This window comes from Opisthocomus hoazin, chromosome W (assembly GCF_030867145.1).
Source record: "Opisthocomus hoazin isolate bOpiHoa1 chromosome W, bOpiHoa1.hap1, whole genome shotgun sequence".
In the NCBI taxonomy this organism is placed as follows: domain Eukaryota; kingdom Metazoa; phylum Chordata; class Aves; order Opisthocomiformes; family Opisthocomidae; genus Opisthocomus; species Opisthocomus hoazin.
This window is the reverse complement of record NC_134453.1, coordinates 1,125,912-1,141,479: the sequence shown is the minus strand read 5'-3', so window position 1 is coordinate 1,141,479 and position 15,568 is coordinate 1,125,912. Positions and strand designations below refer to the sequence as shown.

The 15,568-nt window shown below is 47.1% G+C and overlaps 1 protein-coding gene across 12 annotated transcripts in view; it reads right to left on the bottom strand.

Moving 5' to 3' along the window:
• The window catches only part of LOC104339067 (transcription factor 4), a 250,864-nt gene extending 235,819 nt beyond the window's left edge, over positions 1 to 15,045 (bottom strand). For 6 of the 12 annotated variants that reach the window (XM_075446794.1, XM_075446796.1, XM_075446795.1 and 3 more), the window contains exons 1-3: positions 13,699 to 13,764; positions 12,863 to 12,954; positions 11,070 to 11,142 (exon numbers count right to left, since the gene is read on the bottom strand). In XM_075446794.1, coding sequence (XP_075302909.1) covers positions 11,070 to 11,142; positions 12,863 to 12,954; positions 13,699 to 13,753 — 220 coding nt within the window. In that variant the 5' untranslated portion in view covers positions 13,754 to 13,764. Of the gene's footprint in view, positions 1 to 11,069; positions 11,143 to 11,498; positions 11,648 to 11,761; positions 11,780 to 12,862; positions 12,955 to 13,162; positions 13,360 to 13,698; positions 13,765 to 14,425 lie in introns of those variants that run through there. The other 6 variants (XM_075446799.1, XM_075446798.1, XM_075446801.1 and 3 more) reach the window with 6 other exon arrangements.
• Between the last annotated feature and the right edge of the window lie 523 nt (positions 15,046 to 15,568).

The window sequence follows — 15,568 nt, the reverse complement described above, 5'->3', positions numbered from 1 at the left end:
TTTGCGGTTAAAATGAAATGATAATTTACTGCCAGTAATTTTCCTGTTCAGGAGTCGGGCCACAGGGAGGGAAGCAGCGGTCCCCTGGAAGGGGGCATCTCCCAACCAAGGCACGCGACAGAGAGCCTGCGCGGCGCCGAAAGCTGTCCCGAGCTGGTGTTTCCCTTCCAATAATTGGTAATTTTGCTACGTTAACTTCCTAATTGGACACCAACACATTTTCAGTATCTGTTGTACGCTTCAGTCGCAGAGAGGGAGATGAGAAGAAGCAGCAGTATTTCACACTGACCAAACTGCTTAATCAAATCTTGACATGAGCATGAACCTGAAGCGCTCTCACCACTATGTTGCCACTGGTCCCAATTAACTGCTCCAGTTTTAAAAGACAGAGATAAAAAAAAAAAAAAAAAAGGAATATAAATGAGAATATTAGGAGAGGGGAAAAAGACAATGTCCATTAGTTAATAAGCTAGTTCATAAATTAAACGCTCTAATTTGTGGCGTTTACAAAATATCTAATTTTAGGAGCACGAGTTTTCCTCTGTTTATACAACAAGACACAGTATTTCCTAAGCAAGTAAATCTTTCCAAAGAGTATAAAATCAACAAAGTGATTAGACACAGAAAACAAAAGTTGAGCAATGCATTTGCTAACAACTCTGCTCCTGCAGCATAAAGCATTATCTAGTCTCCAATCAGGACTTAACACATCATTTTTCCCAAAAGACCGCAGCGGACAAAATACTATTAAATACAGTTGGCTTAGGGGAGCCCAGATTAGCACAAAGAACACAAGCGGTCCCAAACAATATGTGTTTAAGGGAAACCAAAACCAACTGACAGCAACTAGTAGCTGACACTAGTCAGTCACAGCACGGGCAGATCAGTTCGTAGGGTCTGGCTAGCAAAGCTGCATCGGCGGGCCGGGAGCAAAAGGACAGGGTGCCTGACAGTTTACGGTCACATCAGCAATCACAGAGCACGTCATTTATTTCTAAGATCAGGAAAAAGTATTTTCTCAATCTTGCTCCCATTTCTCCTTCAACCATCTGCCACAAACACTCAGATACTACCCAAAAAGTATCCCAGGTCTGCAAAATAAAATAAGATTTCAGAGCTAGATGAAGTCCCACCACAGAACTGGCACTGTTTCTCATGGAGGGGACGCTCCGACCCTCGGGTTGACCACACGGTATTGATTGCAAAGGAGCAGATTTCAGAAAGGCTGTGTTGGAATACTTGTCTGAGCATCAGGTAGGTGGAATTTCTGTTACATGCAACGCTCTGTGAACGAGGGTTTGCAGTATTCTTGAGAGTCCAAACCGCCTCCCCTGCGCACAGCCCATGGAAAACAGCTAACCCTGGAGCAGCAGCAGGGCAAAGAGCTGGGAAGCCCCGCACACACGGCAGGGTGAGCTTCGGGCCAGCCCCGCACTCGCGACGATGCTCTCACCGCCGCAGGACTTCACCAAGCTATTGGGCCACCTTCTGCCCTCTCAGAGGTCTGATGGTGAACCCGCCTTATCACGGGCGCAGCGGTCTCATCTCCCTGCCCTTCTCTCAAGGTACCTGCAGCATTTAAACAGTTACAAGGCCTAATGGAGAGCAGCCACCTAAGGATAACGAGCATTTATTCCTAATGCACCGCACCTCCAGCAGCTCAGCACTGAGTATTTACTGTGCATTTCAGGATCAGCTGCTCTGTGTAGTCCCCACAATTAAGGATGCAAGATCTATAAGGAGCTAAAAACAATATACTAGTTATTTCTGTATTGTAACTGTACACGCAAGCTTCACGGCTGTCACTTCTCCCTTTAACAAGAAACCCCTCGAAAACGAGGAAACCTGCGCCACAGAACTGCCGGCAGAGATGGGCCGTGCTCACAGGACTCCCAAATCGTGCTGTCGTGTGGAAGTTCACCCAAACGGCCTCGTGGCACTGGAATTAGAGACAGACCATGCCACAGCCTCAGCCCTGCATGTCTTTGTTTCTAAAGCACTAAGGAAACCCTCTTTCCTGTAGTTTCATCAGACGCCGACATTTCAGTCTCCCAGTTTCGTTAGACGGGATTTTTCAGCCTCCCCTCGGTCCGATCTCGCAGCGATTTCAAACAGAACTCTGCCCAAGGAGCAGCACCAGATCTTCCCAGGGAGACAGGCAAGGGCCGAGTCGCGGGCAGGAGCGCTGCACATCGTATTAGAGTCTGGGGGATTTATTCGGGTTTGCCGTACTTGCTGAAAGTTTACACGCCGGCCTTCAGCCCAGTTCAAACGCTCCAAGTCCCAACCTCAGCAGCAAGGTCCGCAGCGGAGCTGCCGACAGACCCTCCAGTCCAGCGGCACTGGCAGGTGCTCCCACAACACGAGAGCATAATTCAATCAAGCTTTTGGCTGACGTCACGAAGCGCAAAACAACTCCAATGCTTTGTGAACAGTACCAGAACCCCTCAGATTCAATTACAGCCTTGATATTCGATCAGGAGTCATACTTAGCTGTTTTTAATATAACAAAACCTTTGTACCAGTTATTTATCAAATAGGTCGATCGTACTTCAATGTAGAGTCAGAGGAAAAAGCGCATCGTGCCACGTTAACCTGACAATCCCAAATCTTCAGGAGCAAGACAGGCTTTTGTTTAAGAAAAAACAGCACCAGAGTCTAATTTTTACATACTACAGAACAAAAAGAACCGAATCCCTATTTTCTTACGGAACACACGCATGCCTAAGAATTAAATTCAGTGATTTCAAATTTTTTCCATTTTTGCACCCCTAAAATTATCCTGGCACAGGTATTGATCGCTGCGTAGTGAATGTAATAGGAAATAGGTTGTTTTTTTTATTTTTTTGGGTGTTTTTTTGGTTTTTTGGGTTTTTTTTTTTTTTTTTACACATAAACTTTGCTGGAACCTACAGAAATAGCCCGTGGGCCTGAAAGGATCTGCTGTCACAGTTATGAATCCGTCACTAAAACCTCCCGTCTGAAGCCTCCCTGGTTCTGCACCCTTCTGAAGCACTGATTGCGGAAGGGCCCCTTCTGCATCAGCCCCAAGACCACCTTCTGCAGCTCACCGTGCGCAGACGTGACGAAGCCGGGCGCTGTACACCCCCCCACACCCACGACGAAGCCGGGTGCCACGGGCGGCACCAGGGCCGTCGGTGTCCCTTCCCGTGTTGGCGACTTACGCGCCGACGCAGATATCGAGTAAAACCCCGAAGGAAGGAAACGAAGCCCAGCTGCCAGGCCCAGCTGGAAGCGTGAGCGGGCTTTCAGCGAGGAGAGGAGCGAGCAGCTCCCGACCACGCCGGCGCAGCGCCCGGCACCCCTCCCCGGCACCCCGCCGAGCCCGCGGAGCAGAAGGCACCGCCAAGCGCCAGACACGTCGTCTTAACCTCGGAAGCCTTTTCACCAGGTGAAAAGAAAATCATTATATTCAACAAATCAAGTCGTAGGGGATTAGACAAATTCCACAAGAGTACTCTGCAAATACAGCAGCGCGTGTGAAGCGTTGTTTCCAAAATAGATCAATACCCAGCACAAGCAACAATAGATAGCAGCTACGTATTGTCATTACTACCAATAGTAGTCTTGAAAGACAGCGTTAAACGGTGACTGTCACAATAGCTCTCACACGAACAATGCTGTTACTGCACCTTCGCATGGAACACCTCCTCACCGCTGCAATCCACCAAGACAAACCCATCTTTAAATACACCTGCTTGTTTGATATGCAGATCAACTGCACTAGTGTTTACCTTGGCAGAGAGAGTAAATATGCCAACCTTTCTCAATGCTTTTCCTATTCCTGTAAGTTTGCTAAGAAAAGAAATTACACAACAGCCTTTGAAAACATTAGAAAAATGATCTAAGAACTTGGTCACCACCACCCCTCTGCTTTGCCGAGCAGCACCAGGCAGAAAGCTTTCACTGCAAACAGGTTAAAGAAGAAAATTTCGTGTTACAAGACCATGGATTTGTGGCGAGGCGCAGACCCCAAAGTCACAGGTTTGAAAACCTCTGGACAGCACACGTGGCAAGAGGCAGATCTCGGCAGCTGGGCTAGATCCCACCAGGCACACGATACCTCCCAGGAGACAAAAAAAGTGCAGGCTCCTCAACATCTCATGGCCTCAGACTGATGGGCTTGCATAAAGGCAGATCAGGAAATTTGGTAGTGACTTTTACTTAGCAATTAATAGCACAGAATAAATAACACCAAATTAAATTATTCAAGGGACTCATTGTGACTGTCATTATTCCTCCTGTCTTCCGAGGTGCGAGAGGAACTCTACGGACTATCTACAGACACTGGCAGATGGCACATACTGTTACATGTATATTCATTTTATATGCCTACACCTTCAGCAGGACATGTAAAACACTCCCAGGCTACGCCGGCTCTTCTCTCCGATGACCGCACGCCGGGCGTACCTGCGCTAGGAACGTGTCCCAGCAAGGACAGCGTGGTCTGGCTGGGGGACCCGTCTCACCCAGCCTGCGCCAGCCAGAGCGCAGCGAGCCGCGCCTCGGCAGCTCGCTGGGTCCTGCCGTAGGGAACGGGCACCGGCACAAAGCAGTTCGCAGGGCTGACCCGAAGCGCCCTGCGGCAGGCTCTCCTCGGCCGGCGACGAGCAGCCCGAGGAGATGCGGGCCCCTGACTTTCGCAAGGCTGCACTGCATAAGCTCCACAACAACCGGCTGCCTCCGATGCAGGACGTAAGGAAAAAAAATCATTTCCACTTCTTGAAATGTAATTTCTATCCGTTTTTCGTTCTACTTTGATTATGTCCACCTCCCTGGTATCCTTTATCTAGGAAAATGTTGGTAAAAGATCTTTAAATCATTACACACACACCCCCTGTTCCTTATTAAACAATTGCAGATCTGTTATCTTGGCTTATGGGAACCGATCTAAATAACATCCTGATATCAAACACTGAAAACCACAGGCCTGGGGCCACCAGGGCTCTACTCTTTTTCTGGGCCTTGCAAAGACACAAATTTCCAGATACAAAATGTAGTTTACCATTAGAAGTAAATGTTTGATCTGTAAAGCTTACAAAACGACTTTGTTTATCATAGCGGATGAAAAAAAAAAAAAGGGAATAATTTTAAACTCTGAACAAAACTGTTTATATGACAGCTTTTAGTGCTCCACGTTTCTGTGCATTTAAGAGAGATTCGAGCAATTAACAGCATAAACTTTCATTACATAGTTCTATTGTATACGTTTATGTGACTTAGTTGTTCATCTGTTATTTAAGTGATTTGCTCTTTACAATAGTATGGTAAAGATATTTGCTGATCTTGTCAAAAAATGTCAAGCAGTTCATTCGCAACATTCCTGGGATCCCAGAGCGTGTGCTTAAATCCTTACACTTACTAGGTAAGTAAAATATCAAAGCCATTCCAAATTCAGTAACGGTTTAAATCATGGGAGGAAAAAACCCCAAAATAATAAATTAAATCTCATGTTCTTTCTGCAGAAGCCAAAAAACAAGTCGAAGTGGTGAAAGATTAGAATTCGTGTGACCTGGTGTTCACAAGATGCACAGGCTGACAATTATTTGTGTCTATTTAATGCTTCCTGGGAATTCAGTCAATGGGAGCTGCGTTTGCCTATGACAAGAATCAATATGAATTTGGGAGTGGTACGAGCACAGATCTAGGGGGAAGCAGCCAAATCGTACCTCACACGCTCCCAAATGCCTTTTTTCCCCCCCCATCCCTTACTGAACACGTTACACAAGCTCTGTACTCCTACTCAATTCCAAGTCGGACCCAAGTCCGCTGGTTTAACAGATACACTTTGTTCGCAGATACCTCGTATCCACGGAATGATCTAAACCATCATTTCTGTTCCTGCTGAATTTGGCAACGGCAGGCACAAACGTCTCCTCCAAGTGACATTTGGCTGCAACTGGCCCCCAAGCATTTCAGTCTCTCCGACAGCTAATGTGGATGTTTTTGAATTATTAAAGACATTCAGGAGTCTTGACAAGGTAGACATGCAATGATTACAACAAAAAGTATTTTTAAGAAAAGCTACAGCACCCAACCGGCGTGACTGAACTGTTTCACATACAGTTCTCTTAGATCCAATGCAACCTTTTTGCAGAATACTTGCTTAGAGCCTCTTCATTTAATAAGGCTAGTTTTCTTCAAGCTCAGAAATCAAGGAAATTCACTTTTTTTTTTCCTTTTTTTTTTTTTAATTATCTTAGCTTCCAGATTTAAATATAAATGAGTGATTGTAGGTGGCTGTGCCTCTGGAACATCCTCTGCAGGATACACTCAGTTTGCCACTGCGAGCAAGATGCAAACTCCGAAGCCACCTCTCTTCTTTGTAACTAAATATTTAGCTCCTCCAAGTATGCACTACGACGTCTCAGGCCAATTCAAATACCATAGCGTGGGTCTTTTTCTGGCCCCACAGCGTGCTCTTTAACAGGACTCGGAGGGGAGGAGGATCGAACGCTTCGCAAGTAAACATAGCTGGAAGGATGGGAGGCAACTAGCATTCTTCTTCTTCTTAATCATAATTACGAAACATTAGGGATGAAAAATATGGAAGCAGTTGCCTTTGTGTACCTACGTAGCAAGCGTTTTTCAATGGGCGAACCAAGAGAGGAGTGTTCCGAAGCAGAGCCACGGGCTGGCAGCGCCCGAGCGGGGCCGGGCGAGGGGCCGGAGGGTCTGGGGCTCGGAGGTGCCGTGCCAGCGCGCGGCAGACCTGGAATGCCGCCTGGCAAACAGAGGAGCGTGGTGCGACACGCAGGCAAAGCCAACACCCACGCTCCAGCATCATTTTCTGTCTTTTCTGACATACACCACTGGAAAAAAGGACTACCCTTCAGAGGCACCGCTGCGACTGCAACAGCTATGCACCTACTGCTCCACGTCTCCTTCATTATTAAAACTCCTTTTCTGATCCATATGCTTAAAATCTCTTTTTTTTTTTTTTTTTTCTTTTGAATAGCAGTTCTGCATTATAACCCCAAAACAAATCAGATTCGTCCAAAATCCCCCCCGGTAAAGGGCGCATCCTTCCCCAGCACACACTCACAGTACCTGAGCGCGCACCCTGAGGTGTGCCTACCCCGAGCAGCTACCAAAGCGTTCCCAAGGTGGTATTGAATCCAGTTTTTCTGATCATCAACCAATAATAGCATAATTATGCACCTTTCCCAGAAGGCCACACTCCAGAAATGAACTGTACTTAAAAAGCCGGATTTGGTTGCAATTTACTCACAGAGACATTCAAAGGCAAAAAAGGACTTCAAAACCAAGCTGAATTTGTGATTCCCTAAAGATGTATTAATTTGTCATCGCTGTTATTCTAATGCAGGACAAGCCCTAATCAAACTAATGGCAAAATTAAAAGCAAGTCTTTAAATCCTTTAAACTGACTTAGCTTTATTCAGTGATGTCTGTGCTAGCAAAGGTTTTAGACTGATTTTTTGTGTGTGTGCAATAGGAATGGCCAGTCGTAGGAATTTGGTTATTCTGCTGCTACTCACACCCACACAATATTCAAACATATACATAGTGGGCAATCTATAACAGATGCTTGAAAACTTAGGTAAAATTAAACCCTTAAAATAGAAGCAGCAGAAATTGAACATAGTCAGGAAGATGTGGGCTTTGATTAACAGTTCGAAAACTGAAACACGCCAAATGTGACAGACCTAGCAAATTCTTTAGCATCACCATTGCTGAAAAACTGCTTCAAGATCCATTCCCAAAATCAAGCACCAGCGATCATCATCTTCCTCTTATTTTACAGTGGCTCACACTTAGATTACAACAAACTTTCACTGCAGAAGCTAAGGTAAACTGTTCAGAAAATTCTAGAAGATCCGGGAAAATTAATTTTATTTTGTCAACTGTCCTAAAAAAAATAAATAAAAAAAAAGGAAGGGAAAAAAAAGAAAAATCCCACTGAATTCTAATGGATGTGTATTGTTCAAATCAAGTAACAGGTATTAAATCACTTTACAAATACAATATAAATTTGAGGTAACTGCAGGGGAGTTTTCTTAAAAATAATATCAGTCTTCACCCATTCCCCCTGTTAAGGTCAGAGTCTCTAAACCAGCATGGCTGAATTGTTTTAGTGCTCTCTGCTGAACACCTGCAAACATCAAACAAAAACTCCTGGTCCTTTACTGGGTTGACAAAAGCCTTTCATGTGAAAAATGCTCCATGGGAATGTCACGGCTGTGGCTCAGGTTACATTCCTTTCCCCCTCGCAGCCCTCACCATTTCTTAACGTGGTAAGAAGCCATGTTTGTGAAATTAAAGATTAAAAGGAAATGTGGCTTTACTCTATTTTCGTTCACACATTACAAATCACAATAGAGCATCATCTATTAGAGGAGTAAAAAGCTATTAAGATGACTTTAAGCATGAAATATTACCAGGCTTCCTAAAGTACAGTTAGTTTCACTTCACTGCTTGGCATTAGTTTGCTTTGGGGTCTTCCCCCCCCCCCCCCCAAGAGAAGTTTCGGGTTAATGCAGAGGAATGACATCAGTGGTTTCCCATCTCGGTAAATATAATTTTTGAAAGAGGACCATTGAGAGAAGGTCAGCTCGAACTTCAGAAAGGCATCTGTCCAGGAGGAAGAAGAGGCTGCCTTTGGATTGCGAAAATTCCCTATTATCAATATGCATAATCAGAATAATAAACTGTGTTCATGTATTATTAATGGCGCTATCTTTAATCTTTCCATGCAGCCATAGGAAACGTCTCTGGCAGCAGCTGTCCGGGCGCTACCATCCTAGCCCCGGACTCCTGGAGCCCTGGCTCACTGCGACCCCGCACACAGCCAGCTGGCCAGCAAGAGCCCGGGCAACCAACCGCCACGCTTCCCCTCCACGCACCGCCGTCCCCGGGCCACGCGCCCACCCTCGCACCCAGCGCCGGCCAGGGCAACCCACCGCCACCCGGCTTCCGACAACTTTGTTGTAATCACTGATCACTGATAACCAAGCGACAGCTATTTACGTAGCAAATTCAGAATGATTTCCCCCAGCAGAGCGTACCCTGTGCCGCGTGCCATTGTGCAAACAAGCTCCCAACGTACGGTACGCGTTCCTTCACCCTCCGCCATCCGAGGCATTCAAGCATTCACACTTTGCTACAGTGTGGGAGAGTTCAGGTGCTATTTTGAATGGTCTGTGTCTTAATATCACTCACTTCAGCTCATTAAATTCTTTGCATGTCTAAAACGACGCGTCAAAGTTACTTTGATGCCTTCAGATTTAGAGACAAACCAAAAGCAATGTAACCCCTCGATTTCACTCACTGTTCAGAGCTGCTGTCCTGTGGCATTTCCGACCAAAACGACTCCATAGCTGAGGTTTACGATGCATTTATTAGATACAACTACCCAGTCAACTGCTGTTAGACCAAGTGTTAGTTGCTGCATTGACTGGTATATAAGCACGACAAATTGATTTGTCTGGCACAAACACTCTGCTTCTCTCCAGTGAAAACAAATACAGTGACTATTATGCATTCAGTTAAATCAGTTACCAAAATCACGTAATTCAGAAGACGACAAAAAATAGGATTAAAATCTTTAGCTTGTGAGATATAAGGCACATCATGTTTGGAAAGTTTTTCAAACCTAACAGTGAAATTCTCCAAGTCACTACACCCACAATATAACCAAATTTTTGAAGAAAAAAAACAAAAATATGTTGTCATTATTTTGAAAGTCTAAATAGAATAAAATTCACAAAATGAGTGCTTAATAATGGTATAATAATAATAATTTGATCTAGTATCTTGAAAGTGTGTAGTTCAGACTACCTTCAAATTAGGAAGTCCTTCTTTGGAAATAAAAAGTTAATTGACATACCGGTGCATTTAACAAAAATGGCTATGCTGAACACAGAGAAGAGGTGCCTTTAATTAAGCACAAATTGCAAACACCAGGCACAAAACTATACGCAATGACGTGGTTATATCCAGAGATCCACCGGCGGTTTGCAGGGAAGCCTCGTCCAGATTTACCGTCTGATTTAGAACAGTACTCTCTGTGTGTAACAATACTACGTACAGTGTGTTGGTATGTGTAACTGCCTGGGCTTTTAAAACACCGCAGCTCTCTACCCGGAGATGCGTTTGCACCCTGCCCAAAGCACCACATCCTCCAGGCAGGGAGCCCTCTTGAACAAACTCAGTGGAAGAGTAAGCATTTCAAACGCTTAAGCATCTTTGCTAGTTTTACTCCTAATTTGTCAAGCACATAAAAGCCTCTATATAAAAACTTCAGTTGCCAGACAATTATTGTACACACATGTTCTACCGCAAAGAGCTCTGACACTGCTTTTGTCACCAACCAGGACTCCTGTTTTTATGGAACGCAGAAGCTGCCCATCTAGTACTACTACAGCCAAATAAACAAACATACAAACAAACAAATCCTCCAGTTAAATTTCAGGGACTCTTCAAAAGCAGTCAAATACTTAGAAAGAAAATGCCTTAATTTTCACCAGGAAAAGAAACCAGCCTCAAGATTTTAATTCACCAAAAAATATTCCATCAGCAAACAGTGATCTCTAACACTGACGAGTTCTTTTCCCGGAAGAGGTTGGTGTTTATACTCGGATACTTGCTTGTTTATTTATTTAATTCAAGCAGCCTTCAGTTCTCACTGACAAAATTAATTCTCGTGCAAGATGTTTTGATTATCATTTCTGACATAGAAAAGATAGCATCTGAAATCGTAAATAAAAATCTCCAGTGCTCAATTTAAAAATGAGAAAGATTTAAACCAGCTCACCTTGAACAATTATACAGAGGAGCAGTTCGGGGTTTGGGTTTTTTTTTTTTTTAAAAAAAAGATAAATGTATGGAAATACTGTGGGAAAAGTCCCAATCTTGTGAAAATCATAATGACAACAACAATAATCATAGCCAGCGCTCAGGAATAATTCCGCTCAAATCTGAATGAATCTGCTCCCCAGAAGAGATTAGCAGAACCACAACAAAGGTAATGCCTACGGATAAATAACTAACAACATTCTGACTACATACGAAACAAAAATTGTACATACTTGAGCCAGTGAAATGTCCACTTGCCAAGGAAGTTGGTCCATTTTTCCCACTGCTCACAGGAGGTGAAAACATCTAGAAAAAACAAAGAGGCATTACTACTGGAAAACAAGAGATTCCCGAGTCCGCTGCGAGTCAAAAGTTCCTTCCACATTCGCTGTGAACTCCGTTAACAGTTTGTCTCCCGCGAAGCATCGTCCCCCCCAGCCCGGAAAACCAGTCGATATTCCTGGCGGCCCCCCCCCAGCCCCTCACCACCCCCTCCGCGGGTTTATTAGGCTCATTAGCTCCCCAAACAATATTCGCTTCCCGAGGAGCCCGAGCGATCCCCGTCCCCAGCAGTGCTACCCCGGCTGGGAAGCGGGGCTCGCTCCCCTCTCCAACTCTCACGCTGACAAAGGCAAAAAAAGTTTTGGTTTTTTTGTCGAAACCTTGGCCATAAATGTAGCGATGTCCATTTCCATCCCGCTCTAGGATTTGGCTGTCATAGGTGAGCCCAGATAAGAACAATAACGCAAAGTGCCACCTGCCCTAAATTCTCATTTCATCTCTAACACGAGAGCACTTTGAAGCAAGGCTCTCTCCCTCTCCCCCTCTCTCTCCCTCTCTCTCGCTCCCTCTCTCTCTCCCTAGCATTTATTTCGACCCTAATTGGTTTCTCTCTTCTTCGACGTGTCTAGTGGATAATACGCACCTTCCCTGAGTCAGAGCCTGCAAAAAGCGAAGGAACAAATGGAAAAAGTGCAACAAGCAAAGAGGGGGCTGCAAAGCTGCCTCGGGCTACGTTTCCTGGCCAAACTTCCCCAAGCCATCCCTCCAAAGCCGAGCCTGGAGCAGCCCCAGTTACACCACGGTGGGGGGGGGGGGGGGGGGGGGTAGGGTTTTTGCGGGGTGTTGCTGGTCTTTGGGAACATACATGCATCTCACCGCAAACCGATTCTCCCCGGAAAATAACTAGCTAACGGGACAGAGCGAGACTCCTGACATATTGGGGGGAAGGGAGGGGATGGGGAGAGGAAGGAAGGGGCTGGGAGGGGAGGGGGAGCCTGACAAAACTAGACAAGTGCACACGTCCGGATTAACGTTTGGCCTCCACACCAGCCCGGTCAGGAGCAGCCCAGAGAGACAAAAAGTACTTTCCCCCCCCCCTCCCCCTCCTTTCTTTTTCTTTTTTTTTTTTTTAAATAAAAGCACCATCTAGCTGGGGGGCTTCGGAAAAGATTGGAGCAGTTTTAATGACAGCAGAAGCCAGATGAGATTTCAGTGAAAACTTTAAAACTGAGACAGTCATGGATTTCTTTGCACTTTCCCTGTGCCAAAAAATGAAACAAGGGAAGAACTGAAAACAGAATATAAGCAACTAATAAGCAATTAATTAGTTCATGTGCCAACAATGCTATAAAACGTAAAGCACAATAAAAGTGCTAGATATTGTTATTAACTAATGATGAGAAATGTTCGGTTTTAGGGGCGTCTCTTTTTGTACGAATCATTTGAGACATCCAAGACATTAAAATAAGCTGCGAACACGATTGCATCGCCCATCACACACAATAAGAAATAATAAAAAAGAAGACGCAAATTTTTGGTTTTGTTTTTTTAAAGCAAAAATATATTTACCATGGTTCTAGCTGCTGATTAAAAATTGCCCAATGTACTCAGATCACAGTTTTGTTTTGGTTTTGTCGGTTTGGTTTTTTTTTGGGTTTGGTTTTTTTTTTTGTTGTTTAGTTTAACAGATCAGCTAGAAGATATTTTTTTACAGCTGTTGTTAATTTCCACCGTTGTTTCTTACCGCACTGAAATCCAGTAAATCACTCAGTTCTTTGTCCGTCCCTAAGGCAGCCATTCGCTGTTGGTGATGCATTTTAGCAAAATCACACAAACCTAGAAACATGGAAATAACCGCAATCAGAAACCCAGTCCCGAGCCTTGCAGGAAAGAGAAGCGGATTTTTTCAGGGGGGTGGGAGTCGGGGGGGTGGGTAGTTGAGAAGAAGGGAGGGAAAAAAAGATGGAGGGGCAGCAAAAACAGCAACAACAACAAGAAAAAAAAAAAGGCAGCGATATTGTATTTCCAAAGAGGCGATCGAAACCCGGTAACATCCACTCTAAACCCAGATCCGGAGGAGGAAAGAGAAGCAAAAGCCCGGCTGCCGGAGCATCATTTTATGCAACAGGAGGTTCAGCGAGGGATGAATGAGGCTCCCGCAGGAGAAACTACAGCCAGCCGCTCCCAACTTTTTCCCTTCTCCTTCTTCCACGCGAAGTAGCGTTTAGAAGCAGCGACGGCAAGCAGCGGTAACGGCAGCGGGGGGGGAGGAAAAAGGGGAAAAAAAAAACAAAAAAGGAAAAAAAAAAAAATAAAAGAAGAGAGCGAGATGCGAAGTCGCAGGCTACGGAGGCGCCGGGGCGGGGGGACGGGGCGGGGGTGGAGGGGCCGAGAGGGAAGCAGCGAGCAGCCCTTGCCAATTAGCCCCGATTTCTAATTTGCGAAGGGGGGGGGGGGTGTTAATAACCCCCCCCCCGGGGTGGCTCGGGCCTGTGCGGAGCCCTCGGCTCCCTGCGAGCGCCCGGGGGAGGGAAGAGGGGGGGAGGCCAGGCCGGGGAGCCCCCCGCAGCCCCCACGCACCCGGCAGCCGCTGCGGGGACGGGGCTCTGAATCCCCCCGGCTCACGCACACACATGGCAAAGCGAGTTTATACGAGGCCGCAAACGCACGTGACGCGGGGACTCTGCCAAGAGGAACGGTATTTTTTTTTCTCCCCCCCCCCCCCCTTGTATTATCCAGTCCTTTTTTTATTTTGTTGTTTTTATTCCGCTTTGTTTTGGTTTGTGACCGCCCCCCCCCCCCCCCCCCCCGCGCCTACAGCTAAATCCCAAACCCGAGGTTTTTCGCTTTACAGAGAGCGTTGCCGCAAACTTTGCAAAATCAGCCCCTGGGCTCGCCTTACGCCCAAGTTTCTGGGGCCGCCGCCAGCAGCCCCCTCCCCCCGCAAGCACGTTAAAGCCTTTTTTTTATTTTACATTTCGCCGTGGCAGGCCCGACGCGCTCCCCAAAAACCAGCTCGGCTGCGATTTTCCGGTAGGAAAGCGGGCGGCGAGCGAGCGGGCTCGGCGCGGGTCTCACGCGTGCACCCACCGCGGGTGTACGTACCCACGCGGATCTGGGCACCCCGCGGGCTCGGAGACACGAGCAACGGCGTGTGCACACGCGCGGTCTGCTCTGCATTTACACATCCAGCAACTTTCACCGGTTTTTTTTTTTTTTAAATAACACATTGGGATCGACAATTTTTTTAAAAAAAAGAAAAACAAAAACACAGACAAGTTACTCTAACAGCAAATTGTAACTTTACCTTAAATGGCCACAAATATGTTCACAATATATCCAAGGGGGGAAAAAAAAGGAACAAAAATAAAAACAAAATATATATAAAAAAAAAAAAAAGAGGAATCTTCTGCCAAAGTGCTTTATTATCTCACACGTGTGTGACCCTCCAGAACCACCAAAAAGTACTGTGCGTGTCAGTCCGGCTCTGCGGGCGCCCCGCACCTGGCTTGGTCGGGATGGGGGGGCCCTGCCGCCGCCCGCCCGCCACCAGCTCCCCGCCCAGCCAGCCGGGGGGGAGAGGGGGGGGGAAAGAAAAACGAAGGAAAAACAAAAAAGGCCAAAAAGAAGAGAGAAAAAAAAAAAAAAAAAAAGGCGAGAAAAAAAGAAGGTCCGACAACTTTTCCCTCTATTGTTTTTACAGACACATGGTGACTGACAAACTGCGAGCGCCGTGGCGGCCCGGGGACTTTCCCCGCTGTCCTTCCTTAGGGGGGGAAAAAAAAAAATAAAAAATAAAAAAAAATTTAAAAAAAAGGCAGCCCCCCCCCGCGCGAGCGCGGAGCCGCCCGTCCCAAACTTGTCCCAAGTTTACAGCGCTGCTCTCCTCCTCCTCCTCCTCACCACCACGGCCTCCCCCGCGGAGACGCGGATAATAGCATCTTTCCCGGGCAGCCACATCGCCAGCCGCTCACATCCGGGCAATGCCCGCCGCCTTATAAGCGCCGCCGCCGCCGCCGCCGCGCCGCCGCTCGCAGACAATGACGAGGGCGGGAGGGAGGCGGGCGGGACGCCGCGCCGCGGGGCCCACAAGATGGAGGGGCCCGCCGGACCGGCCGCGCCGCTCCCCGCCCGCCCCGCCTGGCCGCGCCCGGCCCGGGAGCAGCGCTCCGCCTGGCACGGGGGGGTCACGCATCGCCCCCCTCATCACCCCCCTCATCTCCCCCTTCCTTCACTGCTCCCTTCATCGCCCCCCTCATCGCCCCCCTCATTGCCCCCCTCATCACCTCCTGCCTTACCCCCCTCGCTGCCCCCCCTCGCTGCCCCCCGCATTGCCCCCCTCACTGCTCCCCTCATCGCCTCCCTCATCGCTCCCCTCATCACCCCCCTCATTGCCTCCTGCCTTACCCCCCTCGCTGCCCCCCCTCACTGCCCCCCGCATTGCCCCCCT